This window comes from Hippopotamus amphibius, chromosome 12 (genome assembly GCF_030028045.1).
Source record: "Hippopotamus amphibius kiboko isolate mHipAmp2 chromosome 12, mHipAmp2.hap2, whole genome shotgun sequence".
Classification (NCBI taxonomy): Eukaryota; Metazoa; Chordata; class Mammalia; order Artiodactyla; family Hippopotamidae; genus Hippopotamus; species Hippopotamus amphibius.
In genome coordinates this window covers 21,577,465-21,600,190 of record NC_080197.1, presented here as the reverse complement: position 1 = coordinate 21,600,190, position 22,726 = coordinate 21,577,465, and the positions used below count along the sequence as shown (strand labels likewise).

Here is a 22,726-nt window from a genome sequence, read left to right as displayed (position 1 = left end):
CAGCTGGTGGGCATGGTTGCATTTTCTTTTCCCCAGTACTGTGTGGTTGCCTGCGTGCAGGTGGAAAGTAGGTAGAGAGTCGGGTTTAACCAGGGTTGGCGTTTTGCCAGGCCAAAAAAACAAAAACAAAAACAAAAACGATGAGAGAAGAGAAAGCTAGCTACCTGAAGGTGTGATCAAAGGAGTGGCTATTATGATGGACCAGTATTTTTGAACGAACGAATGAATGATTTAAATGTTGGGGAGTGGCTGGCCTCACCCGAGCTCTGAGACCTGAGAGAAGCGCAGTCAGCGGGTCAGTGTGCCCCAGCAGGCCCCAGCAGGCCCCAGCTTCTTCTCCCTCTTCATCTTCCTGACCCTTCTGGTCCTCGTAGGGCCGCGCTGTGGTGCCGGCGGCAGGAGGCGCGCGAGGATGGAGGGGGCCGGGCTCTCCGGCTTCAATTCGGGCTCCCTGCCTGCCCCACCGCGCCGGGTACCGCGGCCACTTAAGCCTGGCACCCGCTCTCTAGTCGATCTTGATGAACTCGGCTCCCCGCAGGACCAGAGCAGGAACGCTACCTCCGGGCATGCACGTAGTCGCCAAGATTATTCCACTAAGCAACTCCAGGGCAAGAACGGGGACTCGGCTGCTGTCCTGAGCCTCCTCGGAGGCGCCGGGAGGGGAGGGACTACGGGGAGGGGCCGGGCCGAGGGGCAGCCAATAGCACGTCAGGGGGCGGGGCCATAGGGTCGTGCCCTGCGGCCGTTAGAAGAAAGCAGCCAATGGGAGAGCCGGGGCGGGGCGGCGCAACCAATGGCGCGGGCCGGTTAGATTCAAAGATGCCTATAAAGAGCCCTGCGGGACTTACTGGCCGGAGAAGGGTTGCGTCCGAGCGCCGCCATGGCTCTGCTATCCGACCTGGACGAACTGCCCGCTGCCTGCCTGTCCCCCTGCGGGCCGCCCAACCCTGCCGAGCTGTACAGCGAGGAGCGGCGCTTGGCGCTCGAGGAGCTGGTGGCGGGCGGCCCTGACGCCTTCGCGGCCTGCCTGCGACGCGAGCGCCTCGGCCGCTTCCTGAACCCCGACGAGGTGCGCGCCATCCTGCGCGCGGCCGAGCGGCCCGGCGAGGAGGGCGCGGCGGCGGGGGCCGAGGACTCCTTCGGCTCGTCGCACGACTGCTCGTCCGGCACCTACTTCCCCGAGCAGTCGGACCTGGAGCCGCCGCTGCTGGAGCTCGGCTGGCCCGCCTTCTATCGGGGCGCCTACCGCGGGGCCACGCGCGTCGAGACGCACTTCCAGCCCCGCGGCGCGGGCGCCGGCGGCCCCTACGGCTGCAAGGACGCGCTGCGCCAGCAGCTCCGTTCGGCGCGAGAGGTGAGCGCCAGCGGCCCGGCCCCTCGGGTCGCCCCGGTCCCCTGTCGGACGGGACACCCTCTTCAGAAATGGGAGACTGAGGTCTGCTAGGAGCGCGGGCCGGGTAGTCCCGGGGTCCCCGACTCGCCCCACTCAGCGGGCATCCCCTCGGATCCCCGATCTCCTCCCTGGCCGCTCCTCGTGGCAGGGGAGGAGGGGGGAAGGTGTCTCGGTCCTCAGGAATGCGAATCGTGCCCCAAGTTCCAACTCTTAACATTCACATTCCCTGGGAGGGTGATCAAAAATTCTGCTAGTTCCAGCTTTCAGTTAAAACCGGTTGTCAGATTGGCCGAGAGCCAACTCTAGATCCCACTTTCAGGAGCTTCTTAGGAGATGCAAACCTAGGAAGCTCATAACCTAGGGGAAGTTTCCTGAAAGATTGTCCCCAGAGACAACTGCGGGGCTTTAGGAATCTATCATTGCTAGTCACCTCCACGTGTCTTTTGTTGTAGAAAAAAGATCCAGACCAGAGTGGCAAAGGGAGAGCCCTGACCCTTTTCCTTCCTGCTGGCCTGGAGGGGAAGTTGCTTCTTCAATGAATGGGTGGGGTAGGGAGTTTGCATTTCCATAGGCTGGGGAAAAAAATGCAGATAACCCTGCATTAAGTCATCTCTCTTCATGGTGGGTTTTGGTGCCTTTCTCTGGCTCTTAGTGTGACAGGGTTTTGGGATGCAGTGGGAGCTTTTGAATCCCTGCAAGCTAGGATGAGATTGCCACAGGGTGCTGGGTACACAGGGGTCGGGGAGGAAGAATGCGGCACACAAAGTGGGAGGGATGGGTACGGTGTGGCAGCAGACACCTTCCTCCAGAGCCGTGATCACCTGCCTCCTCGCTTCCTGACTGGCAGTGCCCAGCTTCCTGGCTGTCTGCCTGTGACAGAGACATGGCAAGTAAAGCCCCAGGCCATGGTAAGACTTGGTAGGGCTCGTACCTGAATGTGTCCAACTGTGGTTATAACATTTGTGCATCAAGTTGGTTGAAGTATCCAGGCTAGGGACAAGCCCTGACTTACCAGTGTTCCTGCGCCTTGTGCCACATGGAGATAAGGAGCCGTCTCTGTCCCCAGGTGGACAGACGCTTATGGAAGAGACAGTTAGTAGAGAACTAATCTGGTGGCTGGTCCAGTGCTGCTGGTCCAGGTAGAGGTGTGTGTTGAGTACACAAAAGTGATCGTGTCACTCCCACCACATCCTTTGAACTCCAGTACCTATGACAGCCAGAACTGTGAAGGATGCAGGTTTCAGGCTGTTTCCAGATGAGATGAGAAGCCATTCTCTGTTTGTGTTCAGGTGGTCAAAGCACTTGATGGTGTGACTGAGCACTTTTAGTAGGTCAGTTTCTCTGCTAAGCCCTTTACCTGGACTCCCTCATTTAACCCTCCCAACCCTAGGAGGAGGCCACTGTTAAGAAGAGACCAGGCACAGAGAGGATAAGTAGCTTGCCTAGGACACTGTTAGTGTGGGACAGAGCTAGGCGTGAGCCCAAGTCTGCCTGGGCCCCAAGCCTGGGCTCTGGATTTTTAAGGGTTTCTTAAGATTTGGACTTTTAATTTCCATGTTGCATATCAAAGAAACAAGAAAATGACAATCACATTTTGTCTTTTTACCCAGGGCAGTCAGGGTACAGGCACAAGAAGTCAGGCTCACTAGGTGAATGGCAGTGTCTGATCCGGGCTTTGCTGCCTCAGTGGATGGTTCTGGGATGGGTTTCATCCTCATCCAGGACTCATGCTGCTGTTTGAGCCATTTAGGCTTGTAGGGTGTCTGGCACTGAATAGTGCTTAGTAGATACAGCAGAGACCTTTCCGGTGCACCTTTGATCACTCAGCAGGTGAGTCAGCCTGCCTTTCCACTCATCAAGGACTTGTCCCAGGGAAGCTGGGACTGGGACTGTGAACCTAGCAGTCCCAACATTGGCTCAGTTTCTGTGCACCTTTCAAAGTGTGGGTCTGCTGCGTTGAGTGAGGTACAGCATCTGAAAATACACACTTTATGTATGGTATGGCTTCTGAATACAAGCTGACCTCGTGTTCAGTTGGGCTTCACCAAAGTTGGAGGAAATACTGTTTTGGACTTTTTTTTTTCTTTTTTGCTTTGGACTTTTTGAGAGCTGAGATGTTTGCTCTTAGGAGAATTTCGAACTACACAGGATTTCCCCCTTAGACACGTACTCTAGAATCTATCCCTGTGCTACTGTATTTGTTGCTGAATCATTCATTTCTTTGTGTCTGTTGCCATGTGAATCAGTGTTGGGCTAGGCTCTGCCCCCCACAAATCGGGTGGGAGTGGAGACCTTGCCTGGAAGTGCTGTGTGCCCTCACTTGGCGATGTGCTGTTGCTGTGGCTCTTGGGATATTCCTAGTGTCCGGATGGGAGCTCACAGGCATAGTTCACCCTACTAGGAGGTCCCACACTCCCCAGAGCCATTGTTCTTACCAGGCGTCCATTCTCTACATGCTTTTGTTCCAAAGTGGCACTTTTGCTATGACCTACCCTTGGGCATTCTTTTGATAACCTGAGCATTAGTATAGAAGCTGTCATTGTGTTGATGAAGAGTCCTGCCTCCTAGGAGGAGTAACAGCTGAGGAATCTGTCGGAGGCCCCCGGTGTGCACGTGGCTGTATCCGAATTAAGGCCCTCCTGATCTTGCACAACCCTCCTCTGAGTTGCAGTAGAACCTGTGCAGTGTGATCAGTTCCTGTTCAGATGCCCATTTCAACCCAGGGCAGGCTTTCTCAACCTCGCCACTCTTGACCTTTCAGATGGGATAACTCCTTGTCCCGAGGGGCTGTCCTGTACATTGTAGGCTGCTGAGCAGTACCTCTGACCTCCACCCAGTGGATGCCAGAAGCACTGGCACCAGAAAAATAGTCCCCACATTCAAAAACATCTCTCCCTGGGAGAGGGGTCGGGGAAGAAGGAGTTATTGCTTTAACAGTTAGGGTTTCGGTTGGGGGTGATATATAAAAAGAGTTTTGGAAACAGTGGTGAGGGCTGACAGCTATGTGAGTGTAATTAAGGCCACTGAATTGTACACTTACAAATTATTAAGATGGCAAACATATATTATCTATTTTTTGTTGTTAAACTTGTTTTTTCAATATTTATGTATTTATTCGGCTGCGCTGAGTCTTAGTTGCAGCATGTGGGATCTTTATTTGCGCCATGCAGGCTCTTAGTTGCAGCATATGGGATCTAGTTCCCTGACCAGGGATCGAACCCGGGCCCCCTGCTTTGGCAGTGCAGAGTCTTAACCGCTGGACCACCTGGGAAGTCCCCACAAAACACTTCTTGACGCTTTCCCCTCGTTTGAAAAAGCCCAGCCCGCCTGTGTGCTTCGTGCTGGAACAGTGCAGAGGAAATGCTGCTGTATGTGGCCAGTCCCTCCACCCCTGGGGCCAGTGAAAAATTGGCTCTCCCACCCCTGTCTTTCCTAGGCAACTCTCTGCAAATAGAGACTCCACCAGCACTTTAATCTGATACTTAAATTGCTCATTTTATAATAACAGCCCATGAAACTCAGAGAAAACAACACATACGAACAAATTTAGGTTTCGCTGTAGAAATTGATATTCTTTTTGTCTTTAAACCCTGAAGGTGATATCAAGATCATTATTTAAAGATTTTAAAAGAAATTTCTAGGAGACAATTTCTGTTCTCTTAAAATCTGTAATACATGGGGGGAGAAAATATAGGTCTTTTTTTCTTCCTTTTTTTTTTTAAGCAAGAATGTCTTCAGAAGAGGCAGGAGCCTTGGGGACTTGAAGGAAGTCAAGTTGGGTGTCATTTGGTCAGCGTGAGGAATTCAGCAGACAGGCTTTTGTTGACCACCAGACAGGCTGATGCATCTTTGCACGTGCGCAGACCTTTGGTAGAATTCCAGGCATCTCGCACATGTGTCCTTGCTTTATGACCATGGGTGGGAAGGGAGAGAGACTGAGGTGCAGTGAGAAGGGGTGAGTGACACGAACTTCCTGCTCCAGGCAGAGGAAGAGCTGGAATGAGAACAGGAATGACCGACCTGGAGTGGCCCCTCCAGGCTGCTCATATGCCTGCTCAGAGCCCTGCCCCGGCTGTCGAGGGTGGGCAGATCAGACGGCAGAGCTTGGAGGGGCCGTGTCTGAGGATGCTGAGCTCAGGTAGAATGACTTGCCCAGGGACGGTGGCAGAATTAGGACTAAGACTATGACAGCTGCCCTACGAGGGTTTTCTGTGTGCCAGGAACTGTCAAGTATTCTCTCTTGACCAAACCCACTGCAAACACTACAAGGTGGGTAGCGTTATTTGCATGTTGTAGAAGCCAACAGAATGGAAGTAACTTGCTGGAGGTTACATGGTACTCAGAAGTGGAGGAGCCTGCATCCACGTCCAGGTCTAACTCTGTGCCTGTTCATGTAGCATCTGTGCCTCCCAAGGTTTCCTGATTTAGTCAGTTTGGAATTAGTCAGCAAAACCGCCCGCAGAAAGAAATGCCTGCTGTCCTAGGGCATTCCCAGTTGCCTGACGTTTGCTTTGCAAGTTTTGTGTCCTTAGTGATCATCCTTTGTGATGGGCTCAATCTCATATACTTTATGGAATTCTCCACTGACCCTATCATGATTTAGTCTAAGCTCTCAGTCATTGGAAGACTGAACATTAGATTTGTTTGGGATAATATTTAATCAAACACTTTTTTTTTTTTTGACCTCATGTGGCATGTGGGATCTTACTTCCCCAACCAGGGATCAAACCTGTGCCCCCTGAATTGGAAGTGCAGAGCCTTAACCACTGGACTGCAAGGGAAGTCCCAATCTAACACTTTTTAATAGGTAGCTCTGGGGTCACCCAGACTGGGCTGAAATTCCAGCTACTGTGTTTGCCTAAGTGTGTTGCCTTGAACGAGTCACCGAACCTCTGCACACTTTATTTTTCTTATCAGTAAATAGGAGATAACAATTAATGGGCTTTTCAAATCTCTAGATACCTCTTTAGAGCTTCTGGCAGATGGAAAAGATTCCAGTTCTATGTGAAAAGTAACAAATGGGGTCTGTGCAGAATACCCTGAGGACTGCTACCTGTAATCACGTGGATCACGGGGTCCCGTGGTATAAATCGTCGAGGGACAGTTGGAGTGACTGAGGGAGGTAACGCTTGAGGTTTTGTCACCTGCGATGATGACATGGGACTTGATGCAGAACTGGCTGCTCTAGATGTGGCTGGAGAAGAGCAGGAACAGCGTGGGGCCAGGTGGCAGACCAGTCATCCGGGCTCCGACAGCTGGGTGTTTCTTCTTTAGGTATCATGTTAGGACCGACGTGTACAGAGTTGCAGATGGGCTTTGACCCTGGAACAGACACTTACAAGCCACCACTTGCAGAGTTTTCCAGCCCTAAAAGAGCAGGCAGGCTCTTTATAGCACTGGCTGGGACAGGGCAATGCCCACCATGAACACGTGGGCACTTATGGGCTTGGGATGCCCGCCTGCCCGTGGGTCTCTCCTTTGTCCATCCCACAGTATGACTCAGGGAGTGGGTGTGATGACCGCTTTCAAGTCCAGGTGCACTTTTAGGGTCCAGTAGCCTGCAGCATGAACGCCAACACCTAGGAGACGTGGCCAGCCCTGGAAAACGGGCACTCGGCCGGCTAGCGAGTGAGCCCAGGTCATTGCTCAGTTCAGTGAAGAGTCCGTCCCTTCAGAGACTTGAGAGGTCCCAGGTCTAGTTCAGCTACGCAGGGCTTGGTTGCATAGGGGTGGGGGTGGGGTGGGGCTGAGGGCAGGGAGTGTGGGGAGTGGGGATGTGGTCTGAAAGGAAGGTGGGCTTTCCGACTGACTGCTTCCGCGCATAGGGCTGTCCTTCCCCCAGGAGTCTTTTAAGGGTCCTGCTCTAGAAAGAGGAAGGGATGTTGGGCACAGAGGGAGTCAAGGGGAGAAACACCTCCATCCACCCTCTAAATACCCCGTGGGCATGGGCGTGAGTGACCAGCCTTCAAATCCAATTATTTTCAACACACAGGAAAGGTTGAGGTTTCAAAACCAAACAATGAAACTAACAGCAAATTAGATACTTACTCACTACCTAACAAAGGTGGTGTTTGGACAGTTGTTTTGTTAAGTGATGAATCAAAATTCAGTTTGGCAGGTGCCTTATACCATGGGCCCTGCTCCTGGGGCCCTGCCTCCAGCAACCCTCCCACCAGCTGGGCTGGCTTCCTCCGCTCTGTCCCAGTGGCCCCATCACACTGGGTTACCCCCAGCTCATCTCCTGTCTCCTGAGGACAGGAACGGAACCAGAATTTGTTTTTCTCTCACTTTCTCTCATCCTCATGTGTGTGTATTCAGAACCCCTTTATGAGGTTTTACTGCCACCTCAAAGTCAGTTTCAAAACCTCTCTCTCTCTCTCTCAAGATTGCTTCTTTTTCTGTTTCCTGTCCAGGAGAACATTGCTTGCCTTTCCTACAGGCCCCTTTCCCTTCTCTGAGACCCTCCTGGCTTCCCGCCTGGCCCACCATCGAAACCTCTATCATGGATTTTTCTTCTTTCAGTCTTTAGTCCTCCTAAATGTTTGCTGAACCCCCACAGCTACCTAAGGGCCTGCTGTGCTTCCGGTACGTAGGCACGTGGCCCTGTGTTGCAGGAGGGGGGCCACACCTACAACCTACACTGACCTTTCTTCCAGCATCAGTTTTTTGTCCTGATCGGTTCATCACTGAACTCATCCCTCTTCCTAAACCTCCTCCCCACCATGGCCTGTGTGATCCTGACGCCTTGGTTGGCGTCCAGGGCCTTCCATGCTCCTGCACACTCACCTGTCTCTCTGTCGCATCCTATCGTTCCCTCTCATGTATATTCTGCGTTCCAGCCAGACTGGGACATAGCCCATCATCTCCTACCTCTTCCTCTGTCATCACGTGGCTTCCTGCCAGATGCCCTCCCCTTTGCTTCTCCTGTGTCCGAATCGTCCTTATTGGTGATTCAGCTCAAACGCCATCTCCAGGAATCCTCCTCTACTCTCCTTCGGTAAACATTTGAAGGCCTGGGTTGGGTCTACGTCTGCAAGGGAGATGCTTTACTGCTGCCCGCCCCACAAAGTGTCCCCCTGATTTCCTTGCCTCTTACAGTAGGTATCATTTTCCTTCCCTTCATCGTGTGTCCTCTCTGTGGGTAAGTCAGATATATGTAGAACCCTCTATAGCCATCTTTCTACCTAGCACAGGGTTCAGCCCACAGTAGACTCTGAGGAGGTGCTGGCTGCATTTGAACACCTATTCCATGCAAAGTCTCATTTAATCCTCACAGCAGCTCTCTGATGTAGATGCTAGATGCTATTATCCTTATCTTTCAGAGGTGGAAACTGAGACTCAGAGAAATTAAGCAACATGCCCAGGTTGACACAGCTAGTAAGCCACAGAGCTGGGATCTGCGGCCAGGCCTTTCTGCCTTTTCACCACTAAGTTCTTTGGCCTGAATTAGTGGGATAGATACATCTCCAAATAAGGTGTATAAAAATGCATTGGAGGATATAAATGTCTGAAGATGGCACCAATTTAGAAAGAACACTTCTTATTTTCTAAATCACTGTCTCCAATGGGTTTTAGCCATACCCTTCGCCAAGAATAGCTCACAGCTGGGGCTTCAGCAACACTGGGGAGAGGAGGGGAAACACAGAGAGAGAAATTATTCTTCCCAGATTTCCTCACAGCAATGACTTACTGGGAGCTGGCATTTCTAGGTCCCGTCCTGGTAGATAGAACTCTTAGGTGTCAGAGAAGGACAGCAGAATCATCTCTTTTTCTCTGCACTTCTTTGACACCCAAATACTTAAGGGGTAATGACCCTCGGGTACTGGCCTGAGCCCTCTGGGGCCACAGAGATGAATCAGTCCCATTCGGGGGCCTCTGCTCCCACAGAAGAAGTGAGACCTGAAGTAAATCACCTTAACGTTCAGAAAAGGAGTTAATGTGATTGGAAGAGACTCATGATTTTACAGATGAGGTTAGGAGGAGGAGGACACCTTGCAGCTCTAGCCTACAAAAGAGCTCCAAACCTTGGCTTCAGGGAGCAGTTTCCTAAGCTGACACTCCCAGCTTTGACCCATTGCAGGGGCTTGTTCCAAACCTGTGTGTTTTGACACCCCCACAGCCCTGCCAGGAGTTAGCTGACGGCCATGCTTTCAAACCTGCAGAGGGTGTGATGAGAGGCTTTGCTGCTGGAGAGGCCTCTCTAGCAGGAAAGCCAGGACCTGGGAGATGTTTCCCTGCACTGAACTGTCTGGGTGGCTTAAGCTCTGCACTGGTCAAGTGAATCAATGAACAGATACCAGAGGGATCTCTTATACCAGACACTGAATGTAACACAGGCATTTCATGCTCACCACAAACCTATTTTGTGGCTAAGGAGACATAATTTTGAAGCAGCTGTAATCTGTCCAAGGTCATGTGGCTGAGATGGCCCTTAACTGTAGTCTGTGCTAAGTGGGGAAAATAGATTAGGAGGCACAAATGGAGCCAGGTCGTTGGGGAGAGGAGAGGAGCGGTCTAAGCTCCAGGGCAGCATCCTTAGGCCATATTTCTGTGCTCTTGTGGCTTGCACTGCGGACAGATAACAGAGGACTTCAGAGACCACCTTTTACAGAGGAGAGTCTGGTGCTCTGGAAGCCATTTGGCTAGATCCTGGCCGGTGGAGGAGGGAGTGGACCTCGTGAAGAGGTGATGTGAGGCGACAGAGGCAGGAGGGTGGGAGAATCGGCTTGCCCCATTCGATCAGTTTCAAGCCATGAGTTGGTGGCAGATGAGGTGGCCCTTTCTAGATTATAATAGAAAATCATATTATGATCCAAAATCAGACAATAAAATCAGACTTGGAGACTGGTACATCCAGGAGGGGGCCTCAAGGAGACTCTAATTTTTTACATACCTGTTTTACAGATGTAGACAACAAGCCACGTGTCTAAGATGACAATGTGTTAGCTACAGAACCTAGATAGCTTGCTGGTCTGAGCTGAGCCTGTGAGGTGGGGGTTTTAGTAAAGGAAGAGAGTTGAATGGAGCAAGTTCATAGGAGGTCAAGGTAGGGAATTCCCTGGCAGTCCAGTGGTTAAGACTTGATGCTTTCACCGCCCAGGGCCCCGGGTTCAATCCCTGGTCTGGGAACTAAGATCTTACAAGCCTCGAGGCACAGCCAAAAAAAAAGTCAAGGTAGTGGGTGAATCTATAGTTTTGAGAAATTTGCAGGGTGGAGGAGAGTGGTTGGGAGGCAATTGGGAGAGTTAGCTGGGTCAGGTCCAGATAGAAATGGACAAAGAGTCCACGGTGAGGGAAAAACTGATACTGCAGAAGGAGAAGGAAGGAAGGATATTGTAGGATGGGGATCCTCTCCCAGCTCTGAGATGGGGTCCAGAGTCCAGACAACGAGCTGTGAGGTGGTGTCCTTGTGGGCTGACTGCTGACTCTTCCCTCTGCCCCACGCCCTAGGTGATTGCAGTGGTGATGGATGTTTTCACGGACATCGACATCTTCCGAGACCTGCAGGAAATCTCTCGGAAACAGAGAGTTGCTGTCTACATCCTTCTGGACCAGGCTCTGCTCTCTCAGTTTTTGGATATGTGCATGGATCTGAAAGTTCATCCTGAAGAGGAAAAGGTTGGTGTTACACTGTTTCTGGTTTTACCACAATCAACAAATAATGTGGGGGGGACTCGAGGGAGGGCCGGGGGGAGTCAAGAGAGGGAGGGAATATGGGGATATGTGTATAAAAACAGATGATTGAACTTGGTGTACCGCCCCAAAAATAAATAAATAAATAAAATTTAAATAAATAAATAAAACCCAGCCCGGGGGGGGGGGGAGGGGATATATGCAGTTAATTTTATGTAAATTATATTTCAATAAAAGTTCTTAAAAATAAAAAAAATAATAAAAAATAAAAAGAAACAAATAATGACTGAGCATCTGTGATCTCCACGGTAGTTGGTAGTTGGTAGCTGGTAGTTGGTAGTTGGTAGTGGCCTCCCGGTTGTAAGGGAGACCTGAGGCCATGAACAAAGTTGTTTGCCTGAAGTCTCACAGAAGAGAAAGCACAGAGTCAGATTCAGACCACAACCTCTCCCTCATGTCTTGCTGTCTCTTAATGAGGAGCTTGTCTGTTGGCGGCAAGAGGCTGCCTTGGAAGCTGCTGTTCTTGACCGCAGCACTGGTAGGCTCCAATCTTAATTGTAACGACCACTGTTTATGGCATCCTGCTCTGTCCTTGGAACTGTCCTAGGCTCTTGACAGTGTTATGCAACTTAAATCCTCACAGTAGTCCCATCAGGTGAGTGGCATTATACCTCTGTTTCAGATCGGAAAGTGGTAACACCAAAAGCCCAGTGTCTATGACTAGAAAGTAGTGGGATGCAGTTTCTCCATCTGTCTGCCTGCCTCCAGCCCCGGTGTCTTTAATCATGTCACAAGCTGCCTCTCCTTTCTTGTTATTATAAAATTAGACTTTTTATGTCCTTTGCTCTGAACATGAAAGTAATTTGAGCTTAAGTATTTAAATGTAAGGTTATATAACTTAGCTAGCTTGTTCTCTTTAGTAGAGAGAGGCAAGGAAAACAGCCATTTATTACACCATTCACTTTTTAAAAATTAAGCAACTTAAGAGCTTCGGAACTTATTTATCAGCTTGGTTTCTCACCCATGCGAGCACCTACTCTGAGCTACTCATTGTTCCGGGTACTGGAAACGAAGCAGTGAGCAAAGGGCACGAAGAGGTTGGGCTTTGGTTCTACAGCTTACCCCGTGGGGACATGAACTTACAGCCTTGTTATAATCAAGCAGTTTGGTTTACACAATCTTTTTTAAAGACTTACTTTATTATTTATTTATTTATTTTATTATTATTATTTTTTTGGCTGCCTTGGGTCTTCATTGCTGCACCGGGCTTTCTCTAGTTGTGGCGAGTGGGGGTTACTCTCCGTTGCAGTACACAGGCTTCTCCTTATGGTGGCTTCTTTTGTTGCGGAGCACAGGCTCTAGGCACACGGGCTCAGTAGTTGTGGCACACAGGCTTAGTTGCTCTGTGGCATGTGGGATCTTCGCGAATCAGGGATTGAACCCATGTCCCCTGCATTGGCAGGTGGATTCTTAAGCAATGCACCACCAGGGAAGCCCGGTTTGCACAATTTTGACTGTTTAACTTCTCTTGAGAGCTCTTGTTGGTTATCCTCCCTAAAGAGGAAACAGGATTGGGTTTAATTAGGGTAGCTACTAACTTGTCTCTAGAGCTACAAAGCAAATCCATGATGGAGTAAGGCTTGGAGCTTGGAGACGTAATGAAACAGTCAGCCTATGACCCGACAGTCAATTTAAAAATGCGTCAGGTGGACCCAAGGGAAATGCAAGTCAGGCCTGGAAAGCGCAGCGTCATCTGACCAGATGTTCAGTCCGTGCCTGCTCTGCCTCACAGCCCGGCGAAGAAATGGAAGGTGTGGATGTTTAATTTCAAGGTGCTCTTGCTGTAATTGAGGCTGTGTGTGAGCAGCAGGAAGATCACAGAACAGCCTGGCCATGACTTTGATCGCGTGATTGGCTCTGATTCATCCACTCAGCAGAAATCTAGGCGTATTTGCCGACTCAGTTGCCCGCTGTTGGTTGCTGCTTTCATGGGTGTCTGGATCCTCTAGGAAGGGTCAAAAGGAGGTCTGTCTCTTCGGCCTCACCCATGTTCGTCATGTCTGAACATCTTCCTCGGGAAGCACCCCCTTCCCCTGGGTGGCTTCTCTCCCCAGGGCCTGTGTGTGCTGGTGAATGTGCTCCTCACCTCGTGGGGGAGACGATTTCTGCCCTGATGCTGCAGCTGGTCCAGAATGTTGGGTGTCCCACCTGCAGAAACTTGGTCACAGCTATACTCCAATAGAAAATAAAAATTTTTAAAAATTAAAAAAAATTAAAAGTGCTTTGACCACAGTCACAGAGGCCTGCATAGCACTGAGATAAGTGCCGAAGGGAAAGATGCACAGAACCACACTGAAACCTGCCCTCAGTGATGGTCTTTATGCCTCTGATTATATGCTGACCCTTTGAAGCTCTGCTCAGGTGTCGTCCAGGAAGCCCTCCCCTGCTGGCTCCATGTGTACCTCTATGCAAGTTTCTAGGTTTTTTTTTTATTATTATTTTATTTTCATTTTGAAATAATTTTATTTACAAAGGAGTTAGAAAAATAATATAAGGCATCCCTGAATACTCTTTGCCCAAATTCTCTAACTGTTAACATCTTACAACCTCAGTACAAATTTCAAAATCAGGAAATACACTTGATATAGTACTATTATCTGCTCTATAGATGAGATAAATTTCACTAGTCATTCCAGTTTTCTTATCCAGGAGCCAATCTGGGACCATATCTTGCATTTAGTTGTCATTTCTCCTTTGCTTCCTCTTATCTGGAACTGTTCGTCTCTTTCTTTGTCTTTTACAGTTTTAATGCTTTTGAAGATATTAGTCAGTTTTCTGTAGAATTTGGGTTTGTCTGATGTTTCCTCATGGTTAAATTCGTATGCATTTTGGTAAGAATATCACAGAAACAATGTTATGTTATGCCATTGTTTTTTGGTTTTGTCTTTTGTTTTTATTTTGGAATAATGATGGAGTCACAGAAGTTGCAAAGATAGTACATAGAGATTTCCATCTATCCTTCACCCAGTTTCGCCCAATAGTTATACCTTATGTAACTTACAGCACAATATCAGAACCTGGAAACTGAAATGGGTACCGTCTATGTGTGTCTGTCGTTCTGTGCCCTTTTGCCACATATATACAAATGTGTAACCACCACTGCCAGCAGAGTACAGAGCTATTGAATCACCACAAAGATCTCCCGCATGCTGCATCCTTATGGTCACATCCACTCCCCTCTCCGTGCCCTCCCCTGTATCTTTCACGCCTGGCAACCACTAACTTGTTCCCCATCTCTGCAATTTTGTTATTTAGAGAATGTTATGTTAATGGAATTATACTGTGTGTGACCTTTTGAGATTGGCTTTTTTTCTCACCCTTGAGATCTGTCCAAATTGTTGTGTGTATCAATAGTTTGTTCTTTTTTATTACTGAACAGTATCATGGTATGGTTGAACCATTTACCGGCTGAAGGACATTAGGGTTGTTTCCAGTTTTTTACTGCTATGACTGAAGTTGCTATATTTGTGTGCGGGTTTTTGTATAGACGTAGGTTTTCACTTCTTTGGGTGATGTCTCGCTCTCCTTGTTTAATCCTTACTTTTCTGTCTTCTAGTCCTTGAAGGTAAGGAGCATGCCTTATATCTCCGTTGTCTCAAGCCTTGGCACATAGTAGGGGCTTTCTTTGTGGAATGAATGAGAGAATCAAACAAAAATCTTAGACATTTAATTTGAGTGTGTAGGATTTCTAAAGATATATATACAACTACTGATCTACTCCAAAGAATGCAGGTTGTCTTAGTATTTTGCATTCCATTGTATATACATTTATGTGTGTCATTTTACAAGGGTAATTATGCAATACGTGGCCCCAGTGTATGACCAGAGCACCTTTTTGGTAAATACGTACTTGTGGGAGAAGTAACATTGCTGATTAAGCGACATGATATGAAGTGTTTTGGCCTCAGAAGTCCTGTATCAGAGAAGGCTTGTCCTCTCTTCCTGTTCTCCACACCCATTATGGTGTGGGGTAAGTGTGCATGGGCTATTACTTATTAGCAGTGCTATTAAACAAAAGAGGAGAATTATCAGCTTAGCTTCTCTAAGCCTTTGTTAAAATGTTATTTATTACTAGCATGTTTTCTTTGATGATTTTATCCCCCACGTTTTATTTCAAAGTCATTGCTTGGATTCCATTCTTTAGTGTCTCCAAAAAGTGAATCTTCTTTTAGAGCACAGGTCCACAGGAACTGAAAGTCTCAAAAATAAATATGCATGCATAAAAAAGCATGCAAGAAGATGAACTAAATGTGAAGTAGCATTCCTTGGGTCCTGAGAAATCATCTGGCTGGTGTACTGTGTGTGTTGTTACCGTGAACCACTGATCTGCCAGTGAGCTTGTCTGTTCGGAAATTGTAAACTAAGGCTTCCTTTATCATGTGCTCACTGGATCATTCATTTCTTTTTCTCCCTCTCTCGCACCAACAGCTGATGACAGTTCGGACGATTACAGGAAATATTTACTACGCAAGGTCAGGAACTAAAATTGTCGGGAAGGTTCATGAGAAGTTCACACTGATTGATGGCATTCGTGTGGCCACAGGCTCCTACAGGTGAGTTTCTGACCTGTCCATGCTTATTAATCTAAACTTTTTAGAGGAAGTATGCTATATGACTCAATTTGAGCCTTTATGGGCAGGCATTTTGCTATGTGTGCATCCATGTGTGTGAGTAGGTTAATCAAAGCCTCCTCTGGGAGGTGGTCAGGCTGGGATCACCTCCCCTGCCTTGGGGTCTGTAAACCTAAAGTGCCGAGGTTGAAACTTGCCTGGAGACCCAGCAGTGAGGGAGTCCTAGATTCAGGGCTCAGCCAGGCCTGCAGTGGATGAATTGGGGATTAACAGTGACAGGACTCGTCTCAAATCCTGTTCCATGGGGCCTTTGACCCCCACCCCTGTCCCTGCCCACTTGAAGGGAAGTGCAGTTGCAGGCATCGGCCTCAGTGTGGAGGGCACAGCCCAAGCTGTCCCCTTACATTGATCCTTCACCTTGCTTCAAGCCTTGTGACTTGGTGCTTTCGTCTAGAAAGTACTGATCCGCGCCTGTGGCTCCACCTGTGAAGTCTCACGTTGGCGTGGCATCTGAGGGTGGAGAGCAGGGAAGGTGAATGGAGGGTGGAGATAAAGAGTGGTAAACACTAATCTCCAGAAGTTGAGATACACCATTTTTACTTACGTGGCTCTGATGGTGGTGTGTTTCGCCACCTATGTATCAGACTGTCTGATGTTATATGTGACGTGTGCCTCTACAGTTCAAAAAAGAAAAATGGGGGGACTTCCCTGGCAGCCTCGTGGTTAAGACTCTGCGCTTCCACTGCAGGGAGCGTGGGTTTGATCCCTGGTTGGGGAGCTAAAATCCTGCATTCCACGTGGCCAAAAAAAGGAAAGAAAAACGTATTTTTGAAGAAGCACTGCATCCTTGAGTGATAACTGTGTGTCAGCCCTGGGTAAACAGGGGTGTGCAAAGGCTTGTGCAAGATGAGGCAGGCAGATCAAGAAACTCTTGGTGTCTTTCTTTTCAAACAGCACTGTCATTACTTGGAACAAAATCTGAACTCTTCCTGGTGACTTCCTTTCATAAGAGGTTTGGAAATAACAGGAGGAAGCTAGATTTTTACCCAAAGTAGGACTTATCTATAGTAACCAAACTTAGCTCTAAATGATTTTTTGGCTGTTCTGAAATATAAAATATAAAAATTATGCCCTATAAATGAAACATGCTACCAATGAGGATGAAGATGGCTTCTATTTATTTTGTTTTGTTTTTCCTCCTCTTCTTTTGAGCTTCTATTTGTTGAGGACATTTTAAAATCCTGGTGTTGGATAGGTATCTTGTTTACATGATCTCAGTGAGGGTTTTCGAAAGGTTCTTTCTTCTCAGGCTGTGAAGGCAGGTGTCAAGGTGAATTTGCATTAGCCTGGGTTCTTGGTTGCAAGAGACAGAGTTGCTACTAGGTTTTATGATTTCTTATGTAAAACACCCTACTGCTGATACAAATTTCTGTATCAATGGGGTGACTGCAAGTGCAGAAAGCTAACTCAAACTACTTTATGCAAAATGGAATTTAATGGCTCACAAAACTTGGAAGTGTAGAAAGGTACAGTTGGTTTTCAGCTCACCTTGACCTAGGGGCCATGCATTTATCAGAACACTGTCTCCTGGTTCTGCTTTTCTCGAGTTGATCTTTATTCTCTGTCAGGCTCTCCATTTGCCGGCAAAGATCCAGGCTTTCTCACGTGGCCTTTAGTAGCTATTTCTCGAAGAGAGAGACTTTCTCTCTCTTTGCGTTGGTATCAGTCCTTGCAGAATTCATTGGCTCTTGCTGGCTCACATGCCCACCCCGCGTAGATCCCCGCATCCAAGGGGATAGGATACCCTGGCCAGCCTGGGTCAGCTGCCCAGCTCTGTCTGGGGCGGGGGGTGGGGGCGGTTCTCTTACCAAGGGAAGGAGGAGGCACGCTGGACCGGCAGGGGCGCAGGGCCACGCATCAGCTCTAAACGTGCACTGAGCAACAGTGTCATCATTAGAATGACCGTCCTGTCTCCCTTTGAGAAACAGCAGTGGAGGAGGCAGCAAGGAGCGCTGCCCTTGTGGTTCTTGAGGACTGGGGCCTCGTCTAGGCTCTGCCACTGGCTTCCCCCTGTGACATCGCTAGGCAGCTTCCTCACTTCTCAAGTGAGGGTGCTGGCCTAAGTGCTCTAGGGGCCCTTTCTAGTTTTTAGCAACTCTGTGGCCAAGGAGTGTAAGTTTTAGTCTGTTGGTTGAACGGTGGCCTCTCTCTTTTTTTTTTTGTTGGCTGCGCAGCATGTGGGATCTTAGTTCCCTGAGCAGGGATCAAACCCTTGCCCCTTGCATGGGAAGTGCAGAGTCTTAGTAACCACTGGACCTCCAGGGAAGTCTGCCCTTTTACTTTTTATTTTTTTTTATTTATTTTTATTTTTATTTTTTTGGGGGGTACACCAGGTTCAATCATCTGTTTTTATACACATATCCCCGTATTCCCTCCCTTCCTTGACTCCCCACCCTCGAGTCCTCCCCCACCCTCCCTGCCCCAGTCCTCTAAGGCATCTTCCATCCTCGAATTGGACTCCCTTTGTTATACAACAACTTCCCACTGACTGTTTTACAGTTGGTAGTATATATATGTCTGTGCTACTCTCTCGCTTCGTCTCAGTTTCCCCTTCACCCCCCGCCGCCTCCCATACCTCGAGTTCTCCAGTCCATTCTCTGTATCTGCATCCTTATTCTTGTCACTGAGTTCATCAGTGCCCTTTTACTTTTATGTTAACGCATTCCTATGTTACGTACTGTGTTAAGCTAGTTGAATTCACACTACATGGTAGGCGTGCTGTCTCCAGAATTGTGACTCTCATGTCTCGGGATATCTGGGCTTTCTATTCAGGTTGACAATAAGTAAATGAAGATCACTCATCCTTACCAGCTTCTCTTTGTCTGTTTTTAATCCCCAAGTTTTACGTGGACAGATGGCAAATTAAACAGCAGCAACTTGGTCATTCTGTCCGGCCAAGTGGTTGAACACTTTGACCTGGAGTTCCGAATCCTGTACGCAGAGTCAAAGCCCATCAGCTCCAAACTCCTGTCCCGCTTCCGGATCAGTGGCAAGTTTGACCATCTCATCGACCAGAAACCACTGTCCAAGGAGCCCACACTGGGCAACCTGCTGCGGCTGCGGCTGGCCAGGCTCTCGAGCACCCCCAGGAAGGCCCAGCCAGGCTGCGAGGAGGGCCAGGCAGGGCGCGGGGACTCCGAGGCCTCCACCATCAGTGAGGAGGATTACTTCAGCAGCCACAGGGACCGGCCGGAGGGCAGGAGGGCGACCGATGCTGCCACCCAGACGGAGCCAGGAAAGGAGACGCCTGCCCTGAGCGTGAGTGATGCGGGGACACAGGCCAGCGTGGCCACAGCGTGTGCCGGCACCCAGACCGCAGTCGCCACCAGGGTGGCGAGCTCCCAAACCGTGGTCTGGACCACGTCGGCCACCACCCAGACTGACACGGATGAGAGTGTCCTCTCCTCTCTGGGAACCCAGTCTAAGGAAGGGTCCCCAGTATCAAAGATGTCTGTGTCGCGATCCTCCAGTGTGAGGTCTTCCTCCTCTCTGTCCTCCGAAGGCTCTGTGGCCAGCTCCATTGGCTCCCAGACTTCCCTCAGAGCCACTGACCTCGGTACGCCCGGACCCCCCAAGTACTGGAGCACCCCCAACTTGGATCTGTGCTTTAGAGACTCATTCAGAAACTTGAATAAGGAGCGGCAGTTTCACTTTGCTGGAATCAGGTCCCGGCTCAACCACATGCTGACCATGCTTTCAAGGAGAACGTTGCTTACTGAAAACTACCTCAGTTTTGATTCCGGGAGTTTTGCGAGGTCATCAGCGCATTTGCTGGCCGTTAGAGAAGTCACGCTGTACCCCTCCTATCAGTGACTGCTCCTCGGTCAGGGCCCCTGGCTTCACCCAAGCTTGCGGTCGTCAGAGCATCCCGCTTCACAGAACGTCTCCTATCCTATTTGCCTTTCTTTCACCCTGATTTTCTTGGAATTCTATAAGCTGCATGTTATTTTACGTGCTTCATTTTTATTTTGTTTTTATCATGGATAAGCCAGGTCTTGGTTTTATGGTTTTAAACACTATGCATACAGTTTCTTTGCACAATTTGAATACTGATCTCTCTTCAAGAGACTGTTTCGGGGTTCGCAGGTAATTCAGATGAGAGATAAAATATGTGTTGCATTTTTCTAGGTTTGTGGGCCTTATTGTTTTAGAGGTTTGAAACACTAGTTTTCATGATCAAAATCCTGTTTAGGAAAAAACTCAAGTCTGTTTCCTAAGTGTCTGTCTCTTCTTTAGGATATCTGTGTTCTTAGCATTAAATAGATGTAAACAATGCTTATTTGGTGGTTGCTTGTGTACTTTTTTTTCTTTCCTTCTCTCTGGCACTTTTCTGTTTAACTCCAGGGGTATGTTACAAGTAAATGCACCTCATAGCTATTTATGCAGTTTTTGTGTTTTTTGTTTTTTTTTAGTAGTCTTGGAGTAGAGGAGTAGGTGATCCAAATTATAAAAGAGAAAATATCCATTTAAAAGTTAGATGACATAAAACAAGTGTCAGGGTCATACCTTCCTTAGTGATGTAAATATTGATGTCACTAACTCTATAGTTTGAATGAAGAAACTTGCCAGAAATCACAGGTCTCTTCATGTGCTCTAGCTTGTCTTTTTCAAAGAAAAAGCCTGAGCTGTTTTGACAGGGACCTTAGTTCTGTGCTCCTCTGCCAGAGGAGGCCTCAGTGTGCATTCCTGGATTCACCCTAATATTAACTGCAGTGGCCCCATGGGCCTAATTTCATCAGATGGGTGTATTGACAATGATTTAGCAACCTAATATCCTGGAGTAGGGGCGAAAGAGGGCACTGACAATTATCCCAGATTCCTGGTCCAGTGGCGGGCAATGCGACTGGTTTCTACACCCTGCTAATCAGGATTGGTATGCCTGTGGAATCCTGTTTTTGTATAGTCTCCTTTTTGTGTACAGACAAAAGGAAGAGAGTTAGGTGATGGCTTCCTCCTCCTTCTGATTTGACTGGAGCAAAAGAGATCTGTAATAGGGGAGGGTGTTGTCTGCCACATAGACACGTGCTGATACACCCTGACCCTGAGCACGCCGGCGGGTTTCCATGTGTGCACCAGGATTCTCTTCTGGTCTCCAGGTTATTTGCTGGGTTAGTGCTATAATCTGGACTGGGAAGCACACTGGACAACTGGTTCCTGTCCAGTTGTGAACAACTCTGGTCCAAGCCTCAAATAAACATATTGTTATTTGAAACCATTTACGATTTAGATAATTTCGTATGTGCTATCTGTGACCCTCTCATCAATGCTGGACAGCTGTTATTCTCAATTTTCAGGTGAAGGAACTGAAGCTCAGATTATGTAGCATATTCAAGGTCACATGATTGATAAATGGTGACATAGCATTTACCCACAGGTGTTCAGATTCTGAGTTCAGTGCTCTGTGATATGACTATTTCTCTACAGGGAAATGGAGGCATTAGAGGGTGTACCTTTTTTTTTTTTTTTAATTAAAAAATTTTCTTTGGCCACATCACGTGGTTTGTAAGATCTTAGTTCCCCGGCTAGGGACTGAACCTGCACCCTCAGCAGTGAAAGCGTGGAGTCCTCGTTAGGACTCCAGGAAATTCCTGGGTATACCTTGAGAAATGGCAGTTAATGCAGTGGTGAATCAAAAACATTAAAAAACTTAAGCCCATTGACAAATGTAGGTACATTTGAAATTTCAACTTGGTGTCTACTATGGAGCTATTAATAGGCATTCATAAAAAAGGCTCTGCATTCAGTTTGGGAAATGGACCGAATACATATAAACAGGATTCTGGGTTGCAGGACTCCTCAGACTTTGGAATGAGGGAATTATCACCGTGGCTTTCTCAGAGGAGGGCAGGTATATGGCCCATCACAAACGGACTTGATTACAGAGACTCTTCATGGAATAGGATGCCATACCATTATTTTCTGAAAGTGTTGCCAGCAATTAGAAATAAGAACAAGGGGTACATGGAATCCGAAGAAAATGGCCTGGTCTCTCAGAGTAAGCAAGCTTTTCTGGTGCTCAAGTGTGGAAAGAATATCATTACAGGATGGTGTTTCTCATGGTGTGATCTGAGGACCACCTACATTAGAGTGAGGTCCTTGTTGAAAATGTTGATTTATTGACCCCACTTTCAGGGGAGGGGAGGGTGAGTATGGCAGACTGTTTGGTTCAAAAATATGTGTTGCCTTGCATGTGGAAATATCTGCTCCTCATTCCTTTGGAAGCAGGGATACATCCATAACATGCTATATTAAAAAAGGAGTTCTCAGGGCTGCCAACCTTACAGTAGAGGTTGAGTAGTAGTATATTTCTCCTACATTAAAAAATAATGTGTTGCCCCTCCCTGGGAAAGAAGTATATTTCTTTACCTGTATAATGACAGACTTGGCCATTACAGACTTGGCTGTAAATATTTCAGTATATATCTCTGAAATATAAAAACCATAACTGCAGTAACTTGATCACACCTAAACAACTGATAAAAATTTCTCAGTGTTATCAAATAGTCAATGTTCAAACTCTGCTGTCTCATTATTTTCTCCCTGATGAGTTGTTTGAATTAGAGAGCCATACAGTTTTAAGGTCAAGCCAATCAGATGGCAGGGTCGACATTCTTGAAAAACTGAAGGAGTCAACTGAAGAGATGGCCACCCCACCTCTGTGGGCACTGGGATTGGGGAGTATCTTTTTGTTTTAAGAACTTTTATTGAGATACAGTTAACATACAATAAACTGCATATATTTAGACTGTACAATTTGGTATCCCAATTTCCCAATTCATTCCCTCCCCACTTTCCCCACTTGGTGTCCATATGTCTGTTCTCTACATCTGTGTCTCTATTTCTGCCTTGCAAACCAGTTGGGAGTATCTATTTTTTACTTACAGGACTTCAAGCAACTAACTAGAAAACCTAAGGTACAAGATCACGTGAGTGAAAAGTTACGTGAAAGAAACCAAAGGGCAGGGATGAAAAAAAGAGTCAGGAAGGAGGCTTTAAATGAATGCCACCA

At 47.9% G+C, this 22,726-nt stretch overlaps 1 protein-coding gene and 1 non-coding gene across 2 annotated transcripts; both read left to right on the top strand.

The window, feature by feature from the left end:
• The first annotated feature begins 859 nt into the window (after nucleotides 1-859).
• Nucleotides 860-19,990, top strand: FAM83D (family with sequence similarity 83 member D). Its single transcript, XM_057702309.1, has 4 exons — nucleotides 860-1,354; nucleotides 10,844-11,011; nucleotides 15,515-15,639; nucleotides 18,558-19,990. Exons 1-4 carry the CDS (start codon nucleotides 881-883, stop codon nucleotides 19,528-19,530), a joined length of 1,740 nt encoding a protein of 579 aa, XP_057558292.1. The 5' UTR covers nucleotides 860-880; the 3' UTR covers nucleotides 19,531-19,990.
• Nucleotides 19,991-21,901: 1,911 nt separating this feature from the next.
• Nucleotides 21,902-22,036, top strand: LOC130834243 (small nucleolar RNA U109). The gene has a single exon (XR_009048627.1). It is a non-coding gene; the product is annotated as a small nucleolar RNA U109 (small nucleolar RNA).
• The last annotated feature ends 690 nt before the right edge of the window (nucleotides 22,037-22,726 follow it).

What these genes read in the sequence shown, in the direction of transcription:
- FAM83D (XM_057702309.1), top strand. Translation starts at nt 881, where the DNA reads ATGGCTCTGCTATCCGACCTGGACGAACTGCCCGCTGCCTGCCTGTCC. An exon ending in AGCTCCGTTCGGCGCGAGAG is followed by an intron (nt 1,355 to 10,843) that starts GTGAGCGCCAGC and finishes CCCACGCCCTAG; the next exon opens with GTGATTGCAGTGGTGATGGA. An exon ending in TTCATCCTGAAGAGGAAAAG is followed by an intron (nt 11,012 to 15,514) that starts GTTGGTGTTACA and finishes TCGCACCAACAG; the next exon opens with CTGATGACAGTTCGGACGAT.